General features: G+C 40.0%; 1 protein-coding gene across 4 annotated transcripts in view; it reads left to right on the forward strand.

Annotated features, from left to right (window-relative positions):
- Positions 1-22,168, forward strand: part of USP54 (ubiquitin specific peptidase 54) — a 93,351-nt gene that overhangs the window by 44,074 nt on the left and 27,109 nt on the right. For all 4 annotated transcript variants that reach the window (XM_081191528.1, XM_081191525.1, XM_081191526.1 and 1 more), the window contains exons 3-11: positions 3,705-3,797; positions 10,082-10,216; positions 11,847-11,960; positions 12,079-12,161; positions 14,363-14,468; positions 14,937-15,083; positions 15,344-15,493; positions 17,692-17,860; positions 19,721-19,891. In XM_081191528.1, the coding sequence (XP_081047654.1) occupies positions 3,705-3,797; positions 10,082-10,216; positions 11,847-11,960; positions 12,079-12,161; positions 14,363-14,468; positions 14,937-15,083; positions 15,344-15,493; positions 17,692-17,860; positions 19,721-19,891 (1,168 nt within the window). The remainder of the gene's footprint in view (positions 1-3,704; positions 3,798-10,081; positions 10,217-11,846; positions 11,961-12,078; positions 12,162-14,362; positions 14,469-14,936; positions 15,084-15,343; positions 15,494-17,691; positions 17,861-19,720; positions 19,892-22,168) is intronic.

A 22,168-nucleotide genomic window follows, 5' to 3' on the forward strand; every position in this document is an offset into this window, starting at 1 on the left:
GGAGTTGCTCTGAAGCGGGACACGTATCTGCTTATTTTTATTGAGGCAGCCCATTCCTATTTTTTTTGCATGGTTGCCACTTTGAAACCGATGAAACTTTATTTAGTAGTGGACCTGAAATGGTTTCACCTGGAAAATATGATCACCCCTATTTAAAACTAGGTCCTTGACATGGGCATAGCCAGGATTTATGTTGGGGGTGGGGGGAGAACTGATCTATCTGCGACAGAAATGGTCAGTTGAGTATTTTTATTTATTTACTTGATGGGAGGGGGCAAGTGCCCCCCAGCCCACTGGCTATGCTCATGGTCCTTGATCAGTAGACCAGAGGAAAAGCTAGAAGAGGAAGTGTTGGTTTACTGTCTCATATTAAGAGGCACTCATTGTACTTCTGTTGCTTTATCTGCAAACATCCAGGACAACAAGCTACATTTTTAAATAGTTATATTTAGGTTTCCTATCTTTTAAATATGAAAATTACTTCTAACAGTAAGCTGGCTGTGAAGAGGAGATAAACTACACTTTAGTAGTTAGAACTTATACCAGACCTAGAATTTGGTCATATCCAAAATATAATATAATATAATATAATATAATATAATATAATATAATATAATATAATATAATATAATATAATAATGTTATAAACTGCAGAGAGAACTTTAATCTTTGGCTTAGTCAGTGAAATGATAAAAGCCTTTAATTCAGGGGTCAGTAAACTTTTTCAGCAGGGGGCCGGTCCACTGTCCCTCAGACCTTATGGGGGGCCGGATGTTTTTTTCGGGGGGGGGGGATGAACAAATTCCTATGCCCCACAAACAACCCAGAAATGCATTTTAAATAAAAGCACCCATTCTACCCATGTAAAAACACCAGGCAGGCCTCGCAAATAACCCAGAGATGCATTTTAAATAAAAGGACACATTCTACTCATGTAAAAATGCGCTGATTCCCGGAGCATCTGCGGGTCGGATTTAGAAGGTGATTGGGCCGGATCCAGCCCTCGGTTTGCCTACCTATGCCTTTATTGGTTAGATGCTATGAAGAGCTGTAGCTCAATGTTAGAGCATAACTGCCTTGCGTGATGAAGGTCCCATTTTTTTAACCTTATTTATCTCTATCCCAATGTTTGAGTTAGTATCACAGAATCGCAGAGGTGGAAGGGACCATGCGGGTCATCTAGTCCAACCCCTGCAATGCAGGGATATTTTGCCCAACATGGGCGTCTTTACTAGTCCTATCTAGAGATTCCAATCAGAAACCGTGGAGATCCATTGCCAAGCAGTGTAGACAATACCGAGCTAAATGGACCAGTATTGTGACTTGTTATAATGGAGCATCTTGTGCATGTTCATAAAATTAGTTTATTAAAGTTATTATTTTAAGAGCCATATTTTATTTTTTTAGGATTATCCCTTACTGCAGATAATGCAATATGACCACCCTAATTTGAACTGCTCCCCAGATCCAATATTATGGGATGCTTTAATATAAAAAATAATTTATTGAGCCATTAAACATTTGACTATCTTGGTAAAGAAATTCAGATCCAGACAATAACTAAAGCTTTTTAATTAAAAGAAGATGAAGAAGACATTGTCCAGGCTTTAATACCTTGCATTGTTATTAAACTTTCACACAATCAAATTAGCATTTAAATATATTAAAAATAAGATCATTTTGATAGTGAACATTCTATCAATTTTGAAACAAAACGGGGCCACTTTGGGACTCCCAGCAAGCAGAAGTATAAGTTGGTACACTAAAAGAAAAAAGAAAGAAAGAAAGAAACCTGAGCTTCCATGACCTATGGAATGTTGTGAGCATGAATATAAGAATATTCTACATAATCCATATAATTGTTTGGAGAAATGCTTCTGGGATTAACTTCTGCCTTTGCTGCTACTTTGTTCTGGGCTGGAGGTGGAGAAAGAACATGCCGCTGGCAATTACATCTCCTCTAAAATCCTGGATTTTTAATTATTTTCTATAGGCAACTCTCATTTCCATCTGGGGAGAGAAAAAAGCGGTAAAGGAAAAAAGTCAGGCAGACTAAGACTATGAGTCTAGCAATTAAGTTTGTGTTTTAGGACAGTTGAGCCATGGAAGTTGAAGGCATCAGTTAAAAACAGAGAATGAAGGAAGAGAGGGAAAGTTGACATACTTTAGCATTGGCGCTGTGGGGGTTATAAGCCAGAGTTAAACACACACACAAATAAATAATTAAATAAATATATACCCACACTGATAGCCGATATACAGGGAACTCCCCACTTGTGTGTGACCATGCATGCATGCATGTAGTGCTGGGAACCCAGAATTGGTTCGTGGGGAGACCCTCCCCAGAGCCTGAAGAGGACATCCTTTTCAGGCTTTGGAGAGCATCTCCACACAAGCCAGAGGCGCAGTGGGGTTTTGTTGAGGCTGTTCAGCCTCCCTACCTAACACCTGACATTCACTTTTCCCACGTGTCAGCTGAAGAGCCTTAACAAAGGCCCACTGTGTGTCCAGCTCACGAGAAGACCCGCCCCAAAGCTCAAAGAGGGCATCCTCTTTGGTCTCCAGGGGTGGTCTCCTTGTGAGCCACAAGGACTCAACAGAGTGCTGCCCACTTACATACATTTCACTTACGCACTCAGGGCCTGGAACGTAACCCTGTGTAAATGGGGAGCCACCTTTGTAGCACTGGGTGGAGGAAGAAGGTTTTAAGAGGGTGATGGGGGCGGGGGGAAGGTGCCAACTTTAAAAAGCTCTACAAGCTTCCTGTTGCATGCTGGCTGGAACCATGAAGAGGAACACTCCTAATAGTGGCTGGATATATAGTGTAGTATTTTGCTGCTGCTCCATTGCTGCCAAAACTAGTAGCCAGTGGTAGATCCATACTCTCTGAACTGGTCTAATTGCTTTTCCCACATCATGCATAATTTTATACAACTCTATTGTATCACACCTTAGTTTTCTTTACTAAAAAGAAACTAAAAGGCACTGATTCCTTCTCCTTTCCAAACTGGGAAACTGTGGTTACTAGGTTTGGAAGAAACCAGGATTTTACAGCAAATTCAAGCCGTGGTTTATGATCCTAGCTTGTTATGAATTTCATAACCATAGTTTCCTCGTTCTTATGAAATGGGAAACTATGGTTAATTAAAAACTCTGTAACTTACTGTGACCTGCTTAAAAGAGATTAGAAAAGGCTTGAGGACAGAACAAGTGGGCAAAAGGCTCATATAAATAAAGTGGCTGAATAATGTGAGGTATGTGTTTGAAATATATTAGGAATATTCATATCACCTAGTTTATTCTGATAAAGCATACCTCTTTCAATCCTGGATCTTAACCCCTTTTATCTTTTACTCTTTTAATTTTTATTCTCTGGGATAAATTGACTGGTAGAGCATGAGGCTCTCAATCTCAGGATTGTGGGTTTGAGCCCTATGTTGGGCAAAAGATTCCTGCATTCCAAGAGGGTTGGACTCGATGACTTTCCAACTCTACAATTCTATGATTCTATGATACTAACTCAAACATTGGGATAGAAATAGATAAGGTTAAAAAAAATGCTAATCTCCAGATTAGATTTATCCCAAAGGTACTTAGATGCTGTTGATGAATTTATTATCTGTCTAATTTTAGCAAGAGATTCTTATCTAAGACATTCTGAAATGGATAATTTAAAAATCACATTCTTCTTCTTTGCTTTACAGGTTCTCTGGCATCTGGATATATTTCGACGTAGTTTTCGACAACTTACAACACACAAGTGTATGGGAGATTCCTGTATATTTTGTGCTCTCAAAGTGAGTAATTTGTCAGTTCAGTTCAGTTCAGATTTAGATGATAAAGTAAGTGTACATTAGCTGCATCTTCATTCATTGAAGATTCTTATCCTGCCCTTCTTCCAGGCAGGAGCTCAGAGAAGCTCATGACTGATAGATAAACAAACAAACAAACAAACAAACAAACATACAAAATGAGATTTAAACAACAAAAGTCATAATAATGTTGTAGCAGTATTCCAAGGTATGTGCCTCGCTTTACTTTCAAGCTATACTGTGGTCACACTGAAGTGAGGCCATGAGATAGAACTTTGTGAAGTGCTTCAGTTTATGGACTATAACTCAGGTTTCTCCAGCAAGAAATTCCTCACTGTGATTTTTCCATTCATGTGAATATAAATTCACATTCTGCAAGAGTTAATTTGTGTCTTACTGCTCATATGCTTTATATGTAGACAATGTAGTTCGTCTACATTGAGTGTCGTCGTTCAGAACCTGTCATACCTGCTCATATCAAAATAAGACGTGCTCCTATTGTAGCTTTCATAATCTGAGCTGCAATCTTAAACCTCTGCCTTGGGAAAACAACTGTGAGTGGTAGTGATGCATGGATCAAGGCTCCTACTTGCTTTCAGGCCAGCTGTCTTAGTGACTGTAGGATGCAGAAGTGCTGCCTTGACACTAGAACAATTTTCTGATCTATTATTCATTTTGATGTCTGTTGTGCACAGTCCTTGCTTTCTTTATTCATCTAATGTATGACTTTGGTTTGGAGTTTGTTTATCTCTGCTCAGGGAAAGGGGGGGGGGATTGGTCTGTTGGTACTAAGCAAGCCACAAAGAGTTTGTTTGCCTTCCAGGGATTGTAGTGCCAGGATGTAGGACAGAGGGTGTTTTGTTGTTGGTGGAGAAGAATGCAGCATTGATTTGTACATTCTGCTAGAGCTTCTGTATTAGAAGTTTTTCATATGTAACAAAAGCAGGAAGAATTAACTTTCTGGGCAGAACGGGTGTTTTCTGAGGTGAAAGCTGAGACACACAGTGTTTGGACTGACATTAGGGACAAGAAATGTACTGTTCTAATTTTAGTAGGTAAGTCCATATTGAGCAAGCAAAATAAATTATGTACATCTGTACAGATCTACTTACATTGCTAAAGCTGTGTTCTGGTTTCTGAGACTCCTGGCGCCACTGGCAACTTGTTCTTTCAAAATGTCCTCTTGTTAGGCTAGACACTCCCTCTGGGTTCCAGGATTGGGGAACCTGTGGCCTTTCAGATGTTGTTAGACTCCCAACTCCCATCCAGAATGACCAGTGGCTAAAGATGGTTGGAGTTTTCATAGAATCATAGAGTTGGAAGGGACCACGGGGATGTGGGACTCTTTTGCCCCGTATGGGGCTCAAACCCACAGCCCTGAGAAGTTGTAGCCCAGGAGCGTCTGGAGAGCCACAAGTTTCCTGTTCTGTGTGTAATCATACATTCTTTCACTAAGATACATACACGGAAACACACATGTCATTAAGGCAGACTTACACACATTCTTCTCATTTATGGAGCAGGATAAACGCACACATTATTTTAAGGAACGAGATACATACCTGAATGTATGACTGGATTAGTAGGCATTCTCTCCTTCAGTCAAAGGGTGAATTGTTACAGGCCACCCAAATCTGTGTCAAGCGGTGCACATGATTCCAAGGGTCTTGGCGCTTAGCCAGGGTTTGTGGTTTGCAAAATTAGGCACAATAGAGGCTTTGGTGTCTTTATGATATATGGTTTAGTTGCACATATATGCAACCTGAAGCTTTCATTGGAGGGATTCACAGCGGCAGCACCCCAAAGCGTGCCAGCTTACTCCATAGTCGCAGCATCAGGATCTTTTCTCTGCAGCCTCTCTTGTTCTGCATGACACATCCCAGCTTAACTGTTCCTCTCTGCTTCCTGGTTACATCCTTTCCCTGAATTAAGCCCTCTTTGTCTATAGAGGGAGGGAAGACTCCATTCATTTGCACTCTAACACCTATTTCTTTTGAGGCTTTGAACTCCTAATGGTTAATTCCCCCCCCCCCTGACTATTTTTGCTTTACTTCATTAACACTTGTTGATTGACTAGTATTACAATGTCCTATACACAACCCAGGAAGTGTGCCTAGAATACACACTATGCTTCCTTAGGTTTCAACCCCTAGATAGTATGACTCAGTTTTTAACACAAGCTTAATTAAACACCTCAAGTCACCTCCTCACTTAATTGGCTTTTGATACTTAGCTTAATTGCACACTTAAATGCATGAGTCTAGCTATCACTTCACACCGGGAGACTACCATGTGCAAGACCATCTTTTTTTCTGAAATTGGGGGGTCGTCTTATACACAGGTTAATAAGTTAAGTAATTGAGGGCTGTAGCTGCTTGCAAAAAGCTGCTCAACAACTTCCTTAATTTTTAAATTTCTTAATTTTGGCCTCCCAAAATAGGGGTCATCTTATACACAGGGTCAGGTTATACCTGGAAAAATATGGTAGCTTTTGCCACCCCAAACTTAATTAAATCATTAGCACCCCTAAATTCTTAACATTATTAAGGCTTAACATTTCCCCCCCTCTGTCTCTCATTCACACCCCAGTTGCTATCATCTGCAGCAGTGTTAGTAGAAACATTTGTCTTGAGAAAAGGCAAGGAAAATGATTGTTGTGTATCATTACCTTTCTTATTTTTTATCATTAGCCATTAGTTATTAAGTAGTCTACTGTCACTCTGGGGCAATGTTGCTGGGTCCAAGAAAAAATTATTTCCTCCTATTTTGGTAGCAGATTTTTGTTGACAGCAGTTTAAATAGTTGTTAATCTATTGATTAAATTTGCACAAAGGTAAAAACAATATTTCTTTTAAGATGACGAATACCGTATTTTTCGCCCTATAGGACGCACTTTTTCTGCTCCAAAAATGAAGGGAAAATGTATGTGCGTCCTATGGGGCGAATGCAGGCTTTCGCTGAAGCCTGGAGAGTGAGAGGGGTCAGTGCGCACCGACCCCTCTTGCTCTCCAGGCTTCGTGCAGCTCTCCGCAAGCCATGGGAGCCCGGTGATGGGCTCCCATGGCTTGCGGAGAGTTGCTTGCATGCCGAAGCCTGGGCGCACTGAGCTCAGCATGCCCAGGCTTCGAGCTTCCCGCAGCTCTCAGCAAGCCGTGGGAGCCCGGCACTGGGCTCCCATGGCTTGCGGAGAGCTGCCTGTTCTGGGGTCGGGGGAAGCTCGGGCTGGGGGAAAAATAATTTTCCCCCTTTATTTCCCCCCCAAAAAACTAGGTGCGCCCTATAGGCCGGTGCGTCCTATGGGGCGAAAAATACGGTATGTCTTTTAAGATGATACTCTATGCTTTCCTTTAGTCTCTTGCCAAGGCTCCTTTTTCCTAATCTACACTTTAAGTATTTATTATTTATTATATTTCTTGTTGGAAAATGCCCTGGGGTGCCCCTGCAGCCCCCGAACTCACTGTTCTTCCTAAAGGAGCCCAGAGGTCATCTAGTGTGCAAATTCCCTGCCCTTCTAGAAGCTAGGCTTGCTCCATATTAGTAAACAGGCAGCCCTAAAGGTTAATAGGGAAATTTCATTGGACTGCAAATACAATGATCGTAGTATTGCTTTACTGTAGAATTTGATTTTTTAAATGAATGTTGAAAAGTGCCTTTTTAAGCTCCCTCCTCACCCATGAAAATTCTTTATTAAAAAAGACTGACTAAAGGTGGCATGACTCATGATTTGTATTCAGAAAAACTCTCATTACACATAAAAATGGAAATTAAAGGTCCTAACGGATTGTGCTTAATTTTGAAAATAGAATTAGGATTAGGAAAATGGAACCAGAAAATAACTCTTAGGATGTCTAATTCTAATAATGCTTACTGGTGGTTTTATTTCCGTTTGAAAAAAAATTAAAGATCGCTGGATGGAAGTTAATATTTTATTCAAGGAGCTTGAACAAAACGTTGGAGCCTTCTCCCTCGTATTGAATATATATATATAAATCTAAACAATATTGTATATATAAATCTACACGATATTGATTTGATGCGATCTGAGGAGAAGCCAGAGTATATTGTTTTGATAAGCACATGCTGATAGATTTTCACCCTTCACCCAAAAACTAAAGTTTTTACTCTTGAAGGCATAAAGCCTACTCCATTGTTTTAAAATGATTTAAAGGAAACCATGAAAATGAACCATTTCAATCAGTGCTAAACAATTTACAAAACTTAAATCAGGATCCAGGATTCTTACAAATAAACAATCTATTAATAAGCATCTTCCTTACAGATTCCAAGTTACCTTTTACTCCCAAATGAAAAGCTTCCCACTGAGCTTATTGCTTAGAATCCTGGCTTACGAAGCACCTTTCAGTTTCTTCCTGCCCTTTCCCTCGCCATTAAGAGCTTCTAATCCTGGTCCTTCTTGCAAAGGACTTCTAGCTGAGCCCTGTACCTTTTGTTCCAGTTTGCTCCCAGTCTCTCCTCATGCAGGCTCTCAGTCCCGTGTCTCACGTACTTCCTCCTCTCTCAAATTCTTGACCTTTCTTGCATTCAGGTGCCTGATTCCTCCGCTCTTGACACCACACCATCTGGAGCGTTCAAAGCTAACCCGGGCCCCATGGCTCTTCTCCTGCTAGCTTTAAGCCCCGGAGGGGTGTTGCAAGGGCCTTCTCCGCAGGTGAACTGCATCCCTCCAGCCCCCAGGCAGTAATGAGGCAAATTCAGGAGCTGCTGGGCTCCCACCTGCCTATCCATCAAAACTTTCTCCGCAACCACATTGGCTCATACTTTATGACTGAGATTTTAAGTTGAAATACTGATTGGGAATTTGAAATCTTATGGCAAAAATAGATCAAAGGAAGGTATGTGATTACATGATTTTTTTATTAATGCATTTTATTGTTTTTGTTCCCTGTCCTTTCTCCAAAGAGCTCAAAATACTCGGTTGCATGTTTTGGAATAGGTAAACAAAATGTTGAAACTGATTTTTGCCAGCTAGGAAGATTTTGTGATGCTTAGGAGACGGTCCTCCACAAGATTTCATTAGCGTTACGGTTAGAAGCCCGTTAGCATCATAGGAAGTTAATTGCTCATTTAGAAAGGTAGAAATTATTGCAGACTGGAAGAAGACAGTGTCCCTAAGGTCACTAACACTAAGAAGCTTTGAGTTAGTTGTAATGGAAAGTGGATTGGAATATTTCTAGCTGTAGATGAAAGCAAATGGGGTTGCTTTTAGTAGTAAAACGTTTTTAAAAGGACTATACCAGGGCTAAAATGGATAGAATAATTTAAACCATTTGAGACAAAAAATGTATCAAAGTACCAGCAATCAGCAAACAAGTGGGTCTAAGACTGTAAGTCATACATGTCTGGGGTGTAGTAGTTATAGTGCCAAACTAGGATTGGAGAAGCTCAGTCTCAAATCACTCCACCATGAAGCTTGTTCAACTAGACACAATCTGTCAGCCTAACTTGCCTCACAGGATTGTTTTTAGAATAAAAATGGATTTTCTACATATTTATTCTTAAGTCCAATTTTGCTAAAGCTATAATTGCAGATGTTTTCCCCATGACAATTTATTGATAATATGAATGTTTAGAATAGTTGCCATTGGGTACTAACTAAGGACTGCAATTTGCATTTTGACATTGGGGCTTTTTAAGTGCCTTTCCTGTTGCATCCCCTTGCACACCTGAAAATTTTCTCCTGGTTGTTGGAACCCTTTGCAGCAGAATGGAGTCTAGTGCAAGGAGGTGCAGTCAAACTAAAATAGTCAAATCCCCTACATGTGTTTCAGATGCTGATGTCTTTTGTTATGCCAGTCAGATGCCTACTATTACAGGCAAGTCAGGAACCTATAAACGACCACCTGTTTGCCGTATCTTAAGAACATTGAAGCCTGGTTGTTTATAGGGTTGTTAACAAAAATACATGCAAAATGTTTTCTGCAGTAACATCCCTGGCAGTTATCTCTGATGTCTGGATTTGGGGATGGTATGCTGGTGCACTCTAGTAAACACTAATTTAGCACGAGCATGTGAACCAAAAATAGGATAAAAGTAAAACATGTAGCTAAGATGCCAAAAGCAGGAAAAGAGTGAAAGTGTGAGTCTGCAGTTAGTATCAAGGTTTTCATATATGACATGATAACATGACAGATACTGGTAACCTGGATTCACTTTGTGTAAATGTACACTCATTTAAGACGTTGTGTCTGTCCCGAAGAAATAATGTGAGCTCATGTAAAAGTTGACCTTTAACTTTCCTCCTATCCTAGGGTATCTTTAACCAGTTTCAGTGCAGCAGTGAGAAAGTGTTGCCATCTGATGCACTTCGTAGTGCTCTTGCAAAGACTTTTCAAGATGAACAGCGTTTCCAGTTGGGCATCATGGATGATGCTGCCGAATGCTTTGTGAGTATGACTTCTGTGGAATAGCTGAAAATTCTTGTAGGAAAGAATGCCTTGCTAAGCACAAACTAGCAGATAAAATCCCCATATTCTCAAATGGGAAGTGGTTTTTTCATATTAATAATAAGTATTTTACAGCAGAGGTAGTAGTGAGGAACACTGAGCTGCTTCTAGTGAGACACTTAGGTAGGCTATACAGTGTAATAGTGAAGATAATACTGTTGCAAAAGCAGGCAAATTTAACAACTATTTTAACCCATCTAAACAGCTGCGTGTTTGTGAATAAGACTGTGAGAAAAGCCACAGTTTGGGGCTTAAATAACGATAGCATTAAATTCTACTAAGGATATAGTTTAGCCTTCACTCTCTTGCTCTCTCGCTGCTTAAGTAGAAGCATAATTTTAAAATTTCAGATCTTTGAATCTCTTACATAAATCCTTCAAACATCCATTGTTCTAGAAACAATCATGGCAGCTGTTAAGAGAGTGATCTTTCTTGAATTCAGAGACAGTACTGGCCAAGTCATTGTGTTAATTTTACCAGGAAGAGAAAGTGTTATATCTGGCATAATCTGATGTCTCTGCTTGGTGCCTAGTGGGTTGCATCTGCTCCCTTATTTTGTTATTTTAAATGATTATTGCCACTAACACCTGTCATATATTTACCCTTTTCTTTTAAAAAAAACCTATAATTAGTTAAGGTTTTGAAGTACAGTATTTGTTCTGTTTGGAATGCCAGTGTTTTGCGTATCCGTGTTTCCTCTGACTTTTGGTGCATAGTATCCAGACTTAATTGAACTTGGAAATCTTAGTTGATATGGCTCCTGTTTCCCTGTGATTTTGGCTAGGTTTGTGAAGCTGCCTTTCTATATCTGCTGGTTCAAAGGGGGAAGTAATATTAATTGGCAGTCACTTCCATATTGCGTACCCATACTCACAATAGTAAAAGGATATGTCATAACTGGTTATATAAAACCCACTTGTAATGTTTTGTAGCTAAAACTGGAAAAGGATAGGAACTCAAGACTTGCCAAGCCAGCTTATAAATGCTAACAAATACAGTATACAGTTTGTGTCATCACAAAATGTGATCTTTGCTAGCATTGCAAGCTGGTAGGCTGGCATAAAGGTTGTGGATGGCTAATGCAAATAGGTTCCCAATTAAACCTTATAACAACTTCATTACTTCACTTTCTTTCCTAAAAAGGTATGTCAATAGTACTTAAGCCAATACAGTATTATATGTACTTGAGAAATCACTGAACAAAAGATAATAACGTTATACCAGGTCAGTAAGCAGATAGCTAGGCTCTGCCTGTCACCCTTTGTCAACCCACTATTTAGATGCTGCTTTGTACTTCAGCCAAACCACTGACATTTGAATATTTGTCAAAATTAATAATGGCAAAACCTGAAGATTTGGTGTAACATCCAATATGGATGGAATACAGGATAGCTTTCTGAGTTACATTAACTCATTCTTGACATTAGCTGTCAAGCTCCTAAATTCTTAAATAAATTTAGAATACTTAGAAGGTACATCCCACCTGACCCTAAAATGTCACCATTCATTATTTCTCTTTCTGAAATTGTTTAATAATTCTTATTTTTATTTCCTCTCTCCCTGGCTGCAGGAAAACCTCTTAATGCGGATTCACTTTCACATTGCAGATGAATCTAAAGAAGACATCTGTACTGCCCCACACTGCATTTCACATCAAAAGTTTGCAATGACCCTATTTGAGCAGGTATGGAACAACATATCTATCCCAAACCAATTCAGTCCTGTGATATAGAAATGTGGAAATGTGCATGAGAAACTGTTTTCAGTTTTGACTACTGACGGTTTTTATTTCTCTGATTTAGTGTGTTTGTACCAGTTGTGGTGCCACCTCTGACCCACTGCCCTTTATCCAGATGGTACATTATATCTCGACCACTTCACTCTGGTGAGTCTCAGTTCTTTGCAATGGAAAAGAAAAGAAAAAAATTCCCTTTGTGTCAGGAGTCTTATCTACGTAACATACCATATATGTTATGTATATTATTGATAATTGGCCCCAGTTCATGATATAATAATACTTTTCAGATATTTTTATTTATATTATATTATATTATATTATTCTATTCTATTCTATTATATTATATTCTATTCTATTATATTATATTATATTATATTATATTATATTATATTATATTATATTAGCATTTGTATACAGTCATACCTCGGGTTGAAGTAGCTTCGGGATGAATATTTTCGGGTTGCGCTCCGCAGCAACCCGGAAGTAACGGAGCGTGTTACTTCCGGGTTTCGCCGCTCATGCATGTGCAGATGCTCAAAATGGCGTCACGCGCATGCGTGGAAGCAGCGAAACGCGACCCATGCATGCGCAGGCGCACAGTCGCGTGTTACGTTTACTTCCGGAAGCGAACGGGGCTCTGGAACAGATTCCGTTCGTATCCAGAGGTACCACTGTACCTCCTTTTGGCTCTCAAGAGGACGCCCCTCCCTGTGTTTTACAGCACTAAAATTATAAGAGGTGCTTGCTGGATCAGGCCCATCTCATCCAGCATCCTGTTCTCACAGTGACTGACTTGCAAGGAAACTTGCAAGCAGGATTTAAGCACTCTCCCCTCTTGTGGTTTCCAGCAGCTGGTATTCAGAAGCATTGCTGCCTTAAACTGTGGAGGCAGAGCTAATAGCCATAGATAGCTCTCTCCTCCCAGGAATTTGTCTAATCCTTTTTAAAAGCCACCTTGGTTGGTGGCCATCACTGCCTCCTGTGCATAGCTGACAACGTTTCCCTTTTTTAAAGGGGAAATTCCCTTATTCCGAATAGGATTCCTCGCAAGAAAAGGGAAAAGGTGACAGCTATGCTCCTGTGGGAGGGAGTTCCATAGTTTAACTGTGCATTGCGTGAAGAAGTGCTTTAGCCAATTAGAATTAAAATTTTAAGATATGAAAACCAGAGGGAAAATGAGATAATTTTTACACTGCATGGTGTGACTTGATTAAATATACAAATTAAACAACATGTGGACAAGAAATACCTACAACTTATATTGCAATATGGTGTAGACAAGCGGGCACTGCTCATTAGCTCACTGCTATTATTCTGTGTTTTCCAAGTTGATTCGTTGAACAATTCATTGGACTGGTTTATTGTAATCGCTTCATTATTATGTTCCGTAAAATAATATGTTTAGTATTTTACACCCCCCCCCGTGGCCCTTTTTTTGTCAGTCGTCTCATGTTTTATGATTTATGTGTGTGCAATTTTGTAACAGTAAAATGATAAATAAAATATAACAAACAGAGAGCATTAAATCAAGCAACAAAAACAAAGCTGCAAGCAGGTAGGAATTAAAATAAATCAAAGGCATGGCAAATTAAGAAGACTAATCACTTGCCTAAAAATCATTATTGAGGAGGCTTGTCTCTTGGGAGGGAGTTCCATAGCTGAGGGGCTGCAGTAGAGAATCTGATCTTTTTTGCATTTTAATTGGCATGGCACAAATGTGGCTTTGAGTATTTTAGAAAAGGCAGCATAATATAGGAAAGAAAATGATTAAAACAATGTGTTATAAGTATTCACCCTTGAGGAACTTGTTACTGTATGTTTACATGACTAACAAGTTCCTTTCTGATCAAATTAGTAACTAATCTCTTCCCTTTCTCTGTTACTGTAGTCTTCCTCCCAATCGACATTAAATGTAAGCTCTTTGGGGGAAAGGATCTGTCCTCCTTGCTTAACTTGTTTTCTAAAGCAGTGTGTATTCTGAAGCTTTTATCCAAATATTATATTGCAAGAAATGCACACAAAAATTGGCTATAAAATCTTAAGCGATTTCAATTAGTTTTCAACATTTGTAGGATGTGGAGGAGCAGGATAGTGTGTCCAATACAGGGCAGTGAGCCGGCCATTAAATCCTTCATTGCTAAAAGCATCGCTCAGCTGCACATTAGATTCTGAATCATATGTTGCCCATGCACATGTTTCTGTTCAGCTTGTGAGTTTGATTTTTAAGCTGAGACTCTGTACTTCTACACCAGATCTTAGGATAAATACGCTTTATTAAAGTATTGATCACAGACCAAAGTCTAATGTTTTTAATTCTTGCTCTATACATTTTCCCCCTCAACTTAAAGCAATCAGGCAATTTGCATGCTGGAAAGACGGGAGAAACCCACTCCAGATATGTTTGGAGAGCTGCTACAAAATGCCAGCACCATGGGGGACTTGAGAAACTGTCCGGTGTGTATATGCTGTTTTCCTTTAATAGAAGCAGTAGACTGAATGGTATCTACTGAAATCTGTGTCTACCTGTATCTAATTGTAGAATCCGCCATGTCTTAATTCATCAGCCTACTAGAAATAGTAGAAAATATTGCTGGTTTCATAATGGAAATTGTACAAGTTTGTGTATGACTGTCAATTGTCAATATTGTCAATGTTCTAACTGGGTGAGGTTTTCTGACTCCCTCCTTGTTTCATATTGTTAGTTTACTTAAACTCACAGTGGGTGCTTTCAGCCAAGGAAACCTGCACCACGTGCACTCGTATTTACTTTGTGAATCAGTTACATTTCAAGCCCTTTCTGTCTTAGAGCAATATATTTAGGGTGGAAAGAGGTCAGGATTTGAGAGGATACTAAACAACAGGAAGCCACGTTAGTTCCAGTTTTAGTTAACCTGGGACTTTATTGGTTACTCTTTTTTTCAGAGCAACTGTGGGGAAAAGATTCGCATTCGTCGTGTACTGATGAACTCTCCCCAGATCATCACTATTGGGCTGGTGTGGGACTCGGATCACTCTGATCTGGCTGAGGATGTAATTCACAGCCTGGGCACCTGTCTTAAACTGGGAGATGTAAGTCCATTGCATTCTATGGCAATACTGTATGCCTCTTCTCCTTTTTTGTTTTAGTTTATGCCAGTGCTGTTAAATTTTTGTTCCTTTTTACTATCAAATGGACTGCATGGGCTAGATTTAAGGTTGAGCTAAATAGTTAACTTCCTTTCTTTTCTTTTTAAAGGAAAAAAATAATAATGACCTCTCAGTAGTTTTTAGATGTAATTTCCATACAAAAGACAATACAGTTTTTGCTTTTTCCTCTCCTTTTTTAAAAGCTTTTCTTCAGAGTAACTGATGACAGAGCAAAACAGTGTGAACTGTATTTGGTTGGAATGATCTGTTACTATGGGAAACATTACTCTACCTTCTTCTTCCAAACAAAGATCCGCAAGTGGATGTACTTTGATGATGCTCATGTCAAAGAGGTAAGAAAATTAGATTTGTTTATTTGAAAGTTCAGTAAAGACGTTTGGGTGTTTGTGAGAATGTGGGTCTATTTTGTGTTTCCTAAAGATTTTTAGATCATTTTAGGATGGGTTTTCACGTTTCAGCTCATACTTGCTTCACCTCATGCAACTTGTTCTTGCACAGCTTTCATTTATTTCCAGGGATCTCGTGCTGGAAACGTGCAAAGTAAGCTGTGCTCATTGCTTCTAAAACTTTCTGATATATGTTCCCTCCGCAGCATGTGTAATATTTGGTTGTGTGATATATGAGTGGTATTTCTTTCTAAGTTTGCATTGTCCATTGTTCCTGGCTGGCAGTGCTGCTTGTGTCTACATTTCAAATACCTGTGGACTTGTATACAACACAGCCACCAATGCCTGATATCATGACACTTGGTGCATTGCTCAGAGTGCAACATTTGGGTTACTTGTTTGCCTTCCTGCATCAGGTTGGAACCCTTCAATTTATAAGCTTTAGTCTTACTCCCTTCTTCTCAGGTGTTTCTGTACAGCTGGCTTTTGCAAAGCTTGTAGCTGAATGAATCATAAATAGCTTATGTAGTTCACCCATCAGTGGCCTGTCCCAGCTGGTTCCCCATTCTTGTTCTTTCTGCAAAATGAAATACAACAGACTGTAGCAGATGTTGGCTAGTGCAAACATGCCATCATTTAAGCATGCTGTTTCCTAATTAGAAGTTCTTCTCTCTTGCTGCTCTGGATGAAGTACTTGCCATGAAATCTATCATTTTGAGCATACAGTTCACTTTGATATTCTCTATGGTTCTCATCTTCTGTTCCTACTTGTCAAAAGCCAAAAAGTAACAAAAGGAACCATCCTATTGCAATGTGAATATTCACAACCCCTAAAAGAGGAACTTTACCTCTTTAATTTATTTTTGGTTGTCTTTCTCTGCCGTAAAATATCTGTATTTAAAAAACATCCCTGTGTAAGGATAAAATGCATTTTAAGGTGTTTGCTTCAGTGCATGTCTGTGAAGTACAGGTGGTGACCATTTTGCATGGGGGTTCCGTTCTTGGCCCCCATGTGCATTAACGGAGTGTACATAAGCGTGCCCCACCCTGTTCTGCCACCCATTCTGCTCTCTTCTGGGTCCAAAAGGACCTGCAGATCAATTGGACATGTGCGTAATGGTCACCACCTGTACGAAACAGAGTAGTGGTTATTGGAACGCTCAGAATGCTACTTGTATTTTGCATGCTGTACAAATCCTTTTCTGTATATTCATTCTGATGGACATCAACCCTTTGATGTTGAAAGTATGTGCAACTCAGATTTAAACAATTAAGAGGTTTTGTCAACAGTAAATACTCCATTGGCATATCATTTTCATTTTTAAGGCTTTTCGACTCATTTTATATCTCGGAACGTTACTCCATTGCTACATTAAATCTTTTGTATGTAAGTTCATAATGGTCAATCAACGTTTGATTCCTGCCTGCCTCTCTGCCAAGACCAATGTCTTTTTCATATTATGGTGGCAAAGGAGGGAGGCTGAGCAATTCTGGCAAGGGACCAGGAGATTTAGAGTAGTAGGTCCACAAGCACATCCAAAATCCTATTGGCTCATGCCAGCCACATGTGGAGGGTAAGGTGGTGCTTTAAGCTGGTGAAATTGGAGGACTGGGCCTTTTAGCAGATCCATGTAGCTACCCCCACCCCTACCCAGAAATGGTCCATTTCAGAATTTCCCACTGGCTACTGCTGGTGAAAAGGCTACTGCATGCTGTCCTTGTCCTCAACTACCAGCTTTTTGTCTGCATGAAGAAATGTGCTCATGAGAATACAAATTATCACTAAAATCTTTAAATCACATAGCCTTTAAGAATATCCAGTGAGGGCAATTCCAAAAGCCTAAAAGTTCTTGCTCAGGTTTGTCTTAGGACATGCGTCCAGAAAAACCAAACCCCTCTCCAGTGAGTACTACATTTGCTCATAGAGCATGCTGGGGGGGGGGGGGGAGAATAAGATTTTGTGACTTTCTCCAACTGTAAGCATTAATACTCATTCAAAAGAAATAAAAGAGAATTATTTTTAATGTAACCTAAGTTCAATGTGAATCTCCGTTGACTAATGATGTGTTAATTTTTATCATAATTCCAACTAAATGCAGGTAACCTCTACTAAGATGTGTTTTGAACTTTTCCAAAAATTTCAGATAGGTCCAAAATGGAAAGATGTTGTGACCAAGTGCATTAAGGGTCATTATCAGCCCTTGCTACTACTATATGCAGACCCGAGAGGAACTCCAGTGTCAACGCAGGACCTTCCCACACAGGTGGACCTACAACAGTATAGCAGGACCTACTATGATAGTGAAGACTCAGGTAATCTTTGAGCACTCAGAGTTTTGTGTGTATTTTTGCCCGTCACCAAGATTTATGGTGCGTTTGCCTGGTGAAATAACAGAAAGCAGAGGAGTGGCAAAGAATCCTGCTGGGTAAGAGATGGTGTCAAAGTGTTCTCCAAAACTCGGTATGCAAATAAAATACCATTTTTAATATCCAGAATTTCCAATGTGACTTGGAATCATTTGTTAATGTTAGGCTGCCGCAGTGCAGGTTGTGGCCTTCTGGTGAATCCTTAGGTGCTTAGATTTCATACTGAAAAACACAAGAGGGAACTAACAAGGACTTGCAGAGGAGCAAGGCAGAAGTCAGGGGCAAGTGATTCTCTAAATTCTTCTGCTTACTTGTTCTTTTCCCCACAAGGAATTGTCCATTGCACAGGGTTAGATTGGGTTTAGATGACATTTCACCTGAGCCCAGTTCCTGTCTTGCAGCAGTGTCTGTTCACACAGTTGCCAATCACTGTAGGTTTGATGCTTTTGCCGACACTTGGTGAAGCTTTTGCAACCTACTTGTATCCTCGCCCTTTTGTCATTTTGCTGCTGAGCTACATCTTGAAGTCTACTGAATTCCTGATTTGGAAACAGGAAGTCTTCCCCTAAATTCCTGTTCTTGAGGAACAAAGGAGGGACTATTTTCTCACTTGTTTTTATGGGTTTGACTCATCATTTTTATGGGTTGGGCTCATCATTCTGAACAACAACAGCTCCACAAGGAAGGGCAAATCACGACTAGCTCTTCCTCCTGCCTTGAAGACTGGAGGGCATAACTCAGCAGCAATTAATTCCTTCATTTCATCTTTGAGAAGAGGAATGTATGAACTAAAAATTCATTCCCACCCCCCAAATGCTTTCCATGTATAATGTGAGGTAGCAAAGGCCCAGGGAGATATATTCATTGTTCTCTTGAATACTTGCCACCGCTAGAGCATCTTTCAGAAGCACCGTAAGAGCTTTCCATTTAATGAACTGTTTGGTGTGGCAGGGAGCTAGGTTAAAATGCTACGTCTGTCCCAGTGCTATAGGATCATTTTCAGTTGATTTCGACTTACTTGCAGTAATGCATCCAGCCATGTGCCCTCTGGTCCCCTTCCCTTCCTGACTGGTTGAAGCTAGTTGGAGGAGGATGATCAGGTGGACCAAGGGTGTTGTGAACACATCATTGTGTGATGGGGTGCTGCCTGCAGACCTTAAGGAGGTGGTGGTGTTCCCTCCAACCCAATGGTGTGTAATAAGTACTGTCCAGTCACCAATACCCCATCTTGAACAACTTGTGTGCAGGATACTTTAAGTGCCACCTGAGTCCTTATATCCTAGTTTGATCACTTAGTTCATCCAGAGTACTGCTGTTATTTATCCCCGTGTTTCAGGAGCCGACTGGCTTCAACTAGCAGTCCAGCAGTTAGTGTTGCCAGACCCATGCTGTGGAATAGTCTTCCAGCAGAGATTCGGACATCTCTTGAAGACCTTTTAAGGTCAACAGGCTATTCAGTAGTTTAAACTTTTGCAAGATGAGATGCTTATTTTGTATTGGTTTATGCTATTTTATGTTGTATTGTACTTACATATTTTGCTGTACACCACCTTAACATTTTAGATGAGTGGGTTTTTTAAAAATATCTTGTATAATAAGAGTTTTTTGTAAGGTAATTAAAACATTTCCTGTGCTTTTGAGGAAATTTATCAATTGCAAAAAAAGGTTGTTCTTGGCTGCACTGAGATATGTTATTATGCACAGTGGTTGTTGTACGTCATTGTATAGCACTTCTCAGTTACTGTTTTCCATCTTAGCCCTTTTCAGATTTGCCCTTCTAATTCTCCTATCATTTCTTTTTATCAGGGCGTGAGCCTTCTATCGCAAGTGACACTAGGACAGACTCTTCTACAGACAGCTATCCCTATAAACATTCCCACCACGAATCTGTGGTCAGTCACTTCTCTTCTGATTCTCAGGGAACTGTCATTTACAACATGGAAAATGATGTAGCTTCACAAAGCAGCAGGGACACAGGTAATCATTTTCTTCATTTAAGGCAAACACAAAGTTGGCCCTGTTATGAGCTACACTGAGCCACATGGCTTAAGGCAGCAGATCCGGGGTGGGGGTGTTAATAATAATAATAATTTATACCCCGCCCATCTGGCTGGGCTTTCCCAGCCACTCTGGGCAGCTTCCAACAAAATATTAAAATACCATAATACATCAGCTCAGTTTGTGCTGACTGAGCTCCCATATGCCTCCTGCAGGGTCACCCACCCAAGTTCAGGCGATCAAGTGTCTTATCAGAGTAGGGATTTTTCAAAGGTCTGCTGGGCTGCCAGCCTGCCTGTCAGATCCTTAGAGCTGTGCTTCCCTCTCCTTATTTCTTGGGTTGGGTCTATGAAAACAAAGCCATTGAAAGATATGAGCTGGGTTTTCTGCAGCTGTAGGAAAAATCAGCAGTATCTGTCAATGGGTGGGCATTTACTGTCACCCAATCTAGCTCAATTAAGGAAGGAAAATGAATGGTAGAAGGTAGGTGAGCTGAGGGGGAGCAGGTGAACACTAAGCAATGGGCCAAAAGCAATGGGAATAGTTGAAGACAAGAAACAATTTACTTTCCTTTCTTCTCTCTGTGATTCTTTGATCCACTTGCTGCTGCTTGCCTTTTGCTACCTGTTTTGTCATTCTGATGTGCGTTCCCATGCTTTGGATTATGGTCAAAGTTTTGCAACCCGCCAAGCATTGGATATGGATGTTGTGAAAAGAAACTGTTCAGAGCCAAAATAGTGCAGTGTGGCTAGTGGATCTGAACATGAAAACCCAGGTTCAAATTCCCACTCAGACATGAAGCGCTTGTGGCATGACCTTGGGCCACTCCCCCTTTCTCAGCCCAATCTAAATCACAAGAATGTTTTGAGGATAGAGCATGGAGGAGACAACTGCTACCTTGATCTTTGTTGAAGAAATGTAAAATATAATTGCAACACATGAATGTGCTGGTGTGAAATGAATAAGGAGCTCTTTTGGATGTGGCCCAGTCTGCTCCCACACCCGCAAGAGGGAGTTGCTGAATAATTAAAACACCAGCAACACAGCATTACACAAAATATATTCAAAACAATGTGTTGTTTCCCCCACACCAGGCTTTATTTCCATTGGTTCTGTTTTCATGGTTTGCAAATGTTTGAAGTTTTAAATATGCTACAGTAATAGGCTCCCAGCCCTAATAAGAGAGGAAGGTGAGCCAGAAAAGGGAGCTGAAGCAGGTATCACTTCTATGTAAACATGTAATTAGTTGCAATTAACTAATTCACCCTGTGCATCCTTACCTGCTGAGTTACCTGGTGCCCTGTGTAGTTCCCATGGTGATCAGAAGAGTTCATGCTGGGTCCAGTATATGTAATCTTTGTATCTATAAGTTCTTTTGGTTGCCATGGGAACCATAAGGCTGGTGAAGAGCGAACATGAAATCTTTTTCTTTCAAAATATTAATGTTTAAGGACTTTCTCAAAGCTTGCCCTTGTCAAAATTTTGTATTGTTTCATCTCTAAATTTCAGGTTCACTTATTACTTTCCCTTGAAGTAGTGGGAGGGGCGGTTATCTCCTCCTATTGGCTATGGGCAAATCTAGTTGCTGGGGCTCCGTTAGAAAGAGAGTTGTAGGCAGATAGTGATGCAAAGATATGTTCCAGACCTTATGGGCAATTTTAAAAAGTAACATCATCGTTGTTGTTGTTGTTTCAATGCCACTTTTATAGAAACAAATCTAAAGGCATTTTACAAAACCTTAAAACATCAAATAAAACCGTGCAGAATAAAACAAATCACTGCATCCAGATGACATCTACTCTCAGAGAGGACTTAAATAGCTCAGATAGGAAGCTGTTGATCTGACAAAAATATGTAACTTTCCCCTAAGATTGGTCTTCATAACGATGGACTAGAAAATGGCCATTGCAGTGTTCTCTCTTTCTTTTTTTAAAGTAATGGGGTGGGTGGCGGTGGCGAGGAATGCAGAAAACTGCAAGCCAGTTAGCTTAGCATCTATTCTAGGTAAATTGTTGAAGCACACATTGCTAAAGAAAAATTTATCAAGCATATGGAATAGAGTGATGGACAAATCTTGCTGAAGAAGGATCAATATGATTTTTCTAAGACAAATTTTATCTCACTAACTTTTTAGATTTTTGTTAAGAGTTCCAGTGAGCCTGCTGATCTTCTTTTAATTGGGGAAGGGAGGGAATCTGGAATGGCACAGCCATTGCCGAGAGCAGAAATGCTCCAAGGAGGTTTTCCTGATCAGTT

Source organism: Podarcis bocagei (genome assembly GCF_964188305.1).
Source record: "Podarcis bocagei genome assembly, chromosome: 4".
Classification (NCBI taxonomy): Eukaryota; Metazoa; Chordata; class Lepidosauria; order Squamata; family Lacertidae; genus Podarcis; species Podarcis bocagei.